The 7,672-nt window shown below is 38.6% G+C and overlaps 1 protein-coding gene across 1 annotated transcript in view; it reads right to left on the bottom strand.

Moving 5' to 3' along the window:
* Nucleotides 1-3,042, bottom strand: part of LOC126402346 (acidic mammalian chitinase-like) — a 10,253-nt gene extending 7,211 nt beyond the window's left edge. The window contains exons 1-4 of the mRNA XM_050064246.1: nucleotides 2,284-3,042; nucleotides 803-859; nucleotides 224-389; nucleotides 14-115 (exon numbers count right to left, since the gene is read on the bottom strand). Coding sequence (XP_049920203.1) covers nucleotides 14-115; nucleotides 224-389; nucleotides 803-859; nucleotides 2,284-2,348 — 390 coding nt within the window. The 5' untranslated portion in view covers nucleotides 2,349-3,042. The remainder of the gene's footprint in view (nucleotides 1-13; nucleotides 116-223; nucleotides 390-802; nucleotides 860-2,283) is intronic.
* Between the last annotated feature and the right edge of the window lie 4,630 nt (nucleotides 3,043-7,672).

The following is a 7,672-nucleotide window of genomic DNA, read 5'->3' as shown; positions in this document are numbered from 1 at the left end:
CAATCTGTGGGACTTCATAACTGGCATCGATGATTGCTTTCTCAGCAGAGACACTAGCAGTGACCAGTAATCTGTTATCTGCTGTTCCCTCAGCCATAAAGGCCTCTTTGAGCTCCTGTACAACACAGAAGCACAGTTCAGTCTCAGTTAAATATAAAATGTAATATTTTCATACAGTACAGCATATTTCTGACAGTGTCTGTCCCAGAAGATAAATTTTGACCTTGCACAGCAGTGTGAATCTATGCTTGTCCTGTGGTCGGCTTCCAGCTCCTCCAGGGTACCGCCAGTCAAGGTTTATCCCATCGAAACCATTTGCTCTCAGTAGTGTGATAGCAGACCTGATAAACTTTGCTCTGTTTTGTTGTGTTGCCACCATTGCACTGAATCTGTTAAACATTCAAACAAAACAGTGTTCTTAAGAACAAACTGCATTTAAGGACTATCTATTTTCAGGTGATCATAAACCGAAGGCAACAAGGCGCCATAAATATTAGACACCATTTCTGCCAGTAGATGCTCCTAAATCCTACACACTGGACCATTAATATTGCCAGATGTTGTTTGCATGTTCTGATGGAATCTTGAAACAAACTTATTTATGTAATCAAATACCAGCATCTCACCTTGTGCTACCTCATTTGTATGAAACTGTGCATGTTGTGCAAGGCACACACAAAATTTAACAGCATGAATGAGCAAAACAAGTTTCATGGTCAGGAAAATGTGTACTGTACATGCTGAAGTGCTACTACTTGAGTTCGCACTGATGCAAAAACTTGTGTTTTTGCAAGTAACTTACCTCTGTGTGTTCAAGTTTGAGCCACCAACCGTCAACATAGTTTTAAGCAGTGGATTTCTGTGAGAATATAGAAGTTCAGTAATGATTTTCAACAAAACACTAAATTCAACATCATTAGCAAACTTTTTACAGTGCATTCAGAAAGTATTCAGACCCCTTTGTTTTTTCTCATTTTGTAATGTTGCAGCCTCATGCTAAAATCATGTGCTCTGTGTGCCTGAAACCCCAGGCATGTTTCCTGTAGTGATTTTACACACAAAAACTGTCTAGGAAGGGGGGCCTTTAAATGCCTGGAATAAAAAGTTTGTTTTTTTTACTTAATGTTTTCTGTATAATTAGTGCCATAAATAAATTAAAATCAGCAGAATACATCGGTTGAAAGACAGAACTTTGTATAAACGAAATATTGGAAGCACTCTGAGGCTCCTCTCTCCTCTTGAATGGTTTAGCTGACCCTTGCACTAGGATTTGTCTCTAAATGTAGCTCAGAACTTGGTGCTACCCCCCTGGATATATGGACAGTATTAGGAGACAGTACTGAAAACTGTTGATACTGCTGCAATTATTGAATGTTGTTTGATCTCATCTTGGGTTTCTTCAACTGATGATGATATTTCATCAGTTGAAGTCTGGTTAATGTGGTTGAGATGAAAATGACTCAGTATATACACATTTATTATCAAGAAACTACGCAGCTGACTGCAAGGTTCAGCAGTCCGGCCCCGACCCTCTCCTCTGCACTGGGTGGGAATGTGATGGTAAGACAGCGCTAATGAAATATTGAGCTGTATTTGATTTGAGATTTGAGTTTACTTATATTTTGTTTAATCAACAGGTGCTTAGGAAAAGTTACAGCTCACTAGTACAAGCAGAAATAATACTGCTGCATTTGAATATTAATAAAGGGGTTCTGTAAAAAAAAAAAAAAAAACGTGATATGAGGTGAATATAAATGTGTGAGAGACATCATCATACCTGTAATACTCACATTTGATTTCTACACACCTCACATTTGATTTCTACAATCGGGCTTCAACTCACCACCTCACATCTGTGTCAGCAATTTCCCATCTCCAAAATGTGTACACGCAAGGGTCAGAAATTTACACACATTTCTGCATCAAGTTTTTTGGGGGTGTGTGTGTGTGTGTATGCAGTCGTTATAAATGAAAACCCAGGTGTTGTAAAGCTTTTTGTGTAATACGTAAGAAGATTCGAGTCTGTAATTGCTGCCAAAGTTATTTCAACTAAGTACTGATTGGTGTGTCTAAATGCTTATGTGGATGTGATATATCAGTTTTTTGTCTTTTTGTAAACTTGCTAAAGTTTCTAAAATCCTATTTTCACTTCTTCATTATGTGGGATTAAGTGTAGATTGATTTGAAAAATGTATATTAAGATTTTAGCATCAGGCTGCAAAATTAGAAAATGGGGACAAAAGTGAAGGGGTCTGAATGCACTGTTTTGGCTCAATCACTGACCTGTTTTTGAGTCCATTAAAGGCCTGATAACGTTGTATGTCGGTTGCTCTGCTTGGGACCAGCATGTGTTGGTTGTTGATGTCAGAAAAGGCGTAGATCAGATGGGTACACTTGTTTGGATCAATATCTGAAACAGTAAACCTCCCATCCTCCAGTCTACTTTCAGCCAAGCTGTTATAGTAACACACCAGCCTGAGGGAAGAGGCTGAGGAAAAGGCTGGGACATGGAGGAAAATCTTGATGGGTATTAATTAGTTTTTGAAGACATCAGTCATAACAAGATTCTTGTTTACCAATAATTTTTGACTTAGGGACATTATTTATCTACTATAAGACTGTTGATTATGTTGATTTTTATAATGCATGATGTTACACACTTACCCAAGCTGGCGAGGATAAAACAGAGACCTTCAAAGTGACAGTATTTGTTATCAGTATTTGGTCAAAAATAATAGATTAACAGGTCAGTTCACCAAAATTACAAAATATAACTTTTGTAGAAGTTTGGCGGTGTGGTAGTGGAGTGGTTAGCACTGTTGTCTCCCAGGAAAAGGGTTTCAGGTTTGAACTTGCTGGTCGGCTTGTGTCTTTGTATGTAGATATTGCATGTTCTCTCCGTGTAAAAATGGGTTCTCAGGCTTCATCCCACAGTCCAAAGATATGCAAGTTAGGTTAACTGGTGACTTAAAATTTCCTGTAGGTGTCTGACACTATGTGTCAGCCCTGTGATGGTTTGGCAACCTATCAAGGGTGTACCCCACCTCTCCCTCAGTGTCTGCTGGGATAAGCTATAGCCCCCTTTCCTGCCCCCCCAATAAATAAACTAGAAAAGTGCACCTAGTATGGTGCAGTCGGCTGGGCATTTCAGAATCATCACAGAAACTAATGAAAATACACACTTTTTTTTTTTGACAGAGCCATGGCGCATGGCACTGAGCCATCATGTTCTCATTGCAACTCATCAAATACCGGCACTCTGTCAGTAGACCTACACATCAAAATATGACGCATTAGGTACCCTCCTGCATCAGCTTTGGAAGTTTACGGACGGCATGTCAATTTCCGCTCATTACATGCATTGTCTTTTCAAAATACTCTTCCATTTCCATGTACACTTTCACTCGTTACATGCAGACAGTCTTTTCTAAATAAACTAACAACACAAGTAAAACACTTAGTTTTTAGGTCTACTCCCTTGGACCCTGGGCAACTAAACTTTGTGGTTCAGTTTAAGCAACAAAAGCAAGTGGTTAGGTGTAGAAAAAAACATCATGGTTTGGCTTAAAATAAGTACAGTTATTACTAACATAATGCCAAGTCATGTGACATATGTCATGGGCCATACGTCACTAGTGGTGATTGAAATTATGACTTTGTTTCACACAGAAACGAACAGCAGGCCCCTGGGTGAAAGTCCAGTGTTTGTTTGACCCTTCTCTTTTATACACTACGATAGTTGCCCAATGTGTCAGGAACTGCCGCCACCCGGTGTGTATCATACCACCTGGAAGGGTGCCTCTGTGCATTGTTTGATGCCGAGATCCACTGACAAAGTGTGCAATTTGACAAGTTGAGAGTGAGATCAGGCTGACAGAGCCAATCAATGTCTCCTGCTGACAAGCAGGCACATATGGGGAATATAGATACTAGATTATTATGAGGATTAATGTATATTTAATGACTAAAACACAGCCACAATTCTGTGACTATTGTGTTCATAACTGGACTTTTGACAGTATTAACTTTGTCTGTAGGCTACAGTACAACAACGTAGGCAATAACAACAATAAACACAACTAAAACAGACAACAAAAGAAACCATTTAACTTCATAGCCTACTCACTCAGTTATGGTAGAAGCACAAATATCAAGGAGAAATGATTTAATCAACAACATCTGTGATTCTACAAAATCGTATAGGCAAAACACTCCACTTCTGAAACACTGCCAGTGTGGTATGCAACAGACAGAACAAAACAAGGTTGCAGTCACGCACAGTGGAGAGCTGCACCTACAGTCAAGGTGGCAGGTAAGATAACAAAAAATGGGGATTTATTCATCTTGCATCATGCCTAACATCAGTGGATCATTATATTGTGGAATTAATCTGCAGATTCTGTGGATCAAAATCAAAAAGGATCAAAAAAGGACCAAAATGTTCTATGAATGTCAGCTCTGGGGCCAAGATGAAGGCGAAGATGTGTCCTGCAACAAATGGCAAGTGTTGTTGTTTTAAGCCAAGACCATATCAGGAAAACTTGCTGCCCCTTCCTGCCAGTTAAGAGGAGTAAGGAGTCAGCAGCTATAATGGTATAAAAAGTCAGTAAAACAGGTTTTTATAAATCACTGCTACCACAAGAAATCCCTCAGCATACAGTCATAAACGTGCACACAAAATATGAGGCTGATGGGTCCAGCAGTTTGCAGGATTAGCTGCAGTCAAACATCTAGTTTTCCAGTGTTCCTTACCTGCAGTTAGAGTCAGCTTGCACATGTTGTCACTATGGATAAGCAGAAATAGAAACATTTGATGAAACATTTGTGTTTTTTGCATTTAGGCAGCCATTAAACAGTCAAGTTGCGACTGTCACAAATGATTTGTGTTGTGGAAAAAATGTTGGATAGCAGGATGGTTATTGCTCAGCACAGTTTTAATATCTGCTTCAGCTATGACAGTTTGAAAGCATGTTGATAATACTGGCAGGAAAAATCAACTATTCCATCACATAGTCAAACCCAAGCAACTGCATCAGTAATATTTGTGTCCTCTTTTTATTGGTCACACGATACATTCACTTACCTTTGTCAGGGTGGTGGTAAAGTGATATCAGTGATCAAACAGCATCTGGAATCATTGAAGTACAGATCAGATTGTTTTATTACAACACACAAAATCAAATTGATGTAACTAAAAAACAGAAATTAAGGGATCAGAATGAAGAGAAAAATGTGCCAAAACAAATGTCACAAGTTCAGGAGGGGAAAGGACAGAGTGCTCAGCAGCCATTCGCAGAGCCACAGCCAACAGCTGTGTTGTAAACCAGTCTTCAGTCTTGTTTACAGCCCTACAATGTCAGTAAAGCTCCTGCTTGGATATCGGACTGCTTGTTTTTATCCCATAGTATCATTCGATCAGTAAATTGCCTGTGTAATGTGACAACACAGCTTCAAGACTGAGGTTGCTCACTATCTGTAGATAATTGGTTCAACATATAATTAAAACTCTATTAGATACAACAAATTTAAGAAAATAAAAGGTCTGCACAGTAACCACTGGTTCACACTCTGTCCCTAAAATCCATACATTGCAACAACAAATACAATTTTTTTTTTTAAAGAAAATAGAGTAAAAGAGACACTTACAGAGATAATACCAGAAGAAGCTTATATTGTCTCTCCGCTGTGACTGATGAATGACAGAATGTCTGACTGATGTGTTATTAAATTGTTATTAAACAGCTGGCAGGGTGTGGCAGTTAACTCTTCTACCTCCGATAAGGAGGTCATGTTTTTGGTTCTGTTTGCTATTTGCTTTTTTTGTTCATTTGTCTTTCTGTCTGTTGGCAGGATTACAGAACAACTACTTGCCTGATTTTCATGAAACTTGGTGGAAAGGTGGGTGAGGGCAGAACCCATTATGTTTTGGAGTGGATCTGAATCACAGGGCAGTTACACAACTAATTTTTCACTTCATGCCAGGCCCTTTTGACTCAGACTTTAAATTTAGGTCACTGAAATAGCATTAAACCACTTTGATCAAATCACTGTGTGTTAAGGAGAATATTTCCCTTTTATAGGGGTGAGACAGAGAGCCCTGCATTCATTAATTTATTCATTAATTTATTCAATGAACTTGAAAATTGTATTTGAAAAAGTTACTAAAAAGTGATGGGAGACAAAGTGGCAACTACATATAATTATATGCAAACCCACAAATCTGCAACCTTAAGTAATCTGTTTGCAGTACATGAGGCTTATTGGGAGGGGTATGTATTGGCCCAAACATAATCACCATAAATCAAACAGGGATAAACCATCAAATAAAATAGGTGATAAAAAAGTTACTGATTAAACATAATTTGTTGATAGTCCCTGATGATATCAATTTTGTTGTGAACAAAATCAATATGTTTTTTGTAACATAGCAACAAACTAATTGGGAAAAGGAGATTTACAAACTAAGAAAAATCATTAATATGAGTAGGAGATAATTAGGGTCCTAATATCGACCCTTGTGGTACTCCACATGTTATATGCAAGCAGACTCTCCTGGAGCTGAGAATGAAGCCAACAAGCAAGTGCCAAACACTGCAGTTCTTTGGACGGCTGCTTGTGGCTGGCTACAGAAGTGAATCAATCGCCGTAGACCTCCCTGTGTTAAAATGCCCAACTTTACAGTGCCTGGTACAAAAAACAGTTTTGCCTAATTTATCCCTTAATCCTCTTAATGACAACTGTACAGGGAGTTGAATTTTTATGACTCACCTGTTCACATTTTATTAAGGCTTAAAGTTACACATAATTAAGGGCGGCTCGCTTTGAGTGACAGGCAGGCTGCCAATAGTGTCCCTGCCTTCTCAGTCAAATCCACCCCTCACTCCTCCACAGTGCAGCTTCTCACCCAAATATGGTCACTTCTGGCTCCAGACGGCCGAAGTGCCAAACTTGAGACTTCAGAATGGGAGTCCACAAACCAGTGGGTGACGTCATAGCTACGTCCAGTGTTTCTACAGTCTATGGTTATATGAACTATTTCTAAAGCCAGCCATTAAAAAACAAAACAAAACTGTACTGCTTTAAACATGATAACAGTGTCAGAAAGTTCTAAACAAATACCAAGCACAAATTTAATGCAATTTATAGCTACGTGTATTTTGTCAACAAGTTGTAAAAACACCATGAATAAATAATGGCATATTTTAGATATTAATATTAATATCTTTATGAGGAATGGCAGAACTCCTGAGGTCCCAAAATATAATTAGACTCTTCTTTAACTAATGAACTTGGCATGGCCAGCAGAGGTAGCAGAAGTGGGTTTTTTCAGTGTTTAATAACATCCCTTACTCCATCTGCAGTAGTTGGGGTGGATCAAATTGCAAGTTACACTAATGAAAATTTACGCTTAATTCAGTACAAACTCATGACAAGAATATACTATAGTAGAGACAAAATTCATAAGTTTGAAAGTAGCTCCTCAGATAGATGTTTAAAATGTGGCACCCAGAGTGACTCCCTCATCCATGCCTTCTGGTATTGTGAGGAAACTAGAAAGACTTGGGAGAGTATTGAAAGATGGATGTCTATATCTTGTAACATCAAAGTTGTATTTTCACTAATGATTTGTATCTTCCAAAATGTGGAGAAAGTAAGGTATCCAACTGGCTGG

Source organism: Epinephelus moara, chromosome 16 (genome assembly GCF_006386435.1).
Source record: "Epinephelus moara isolate mb chromosome 16, YSFRI_EMoa_1.0, whole genome shotgun sequence".
NCBI classification, from domain to species: domain Eukaryota; kingdom Metazoa; phylum Chordata; class Actinopteri; order Perciformes; family Serranidae; genus Epinephelus; species Epinephelus moara.
This window is presented reverse-complemented; position numbering and strand designations above follow the sequence as displayed.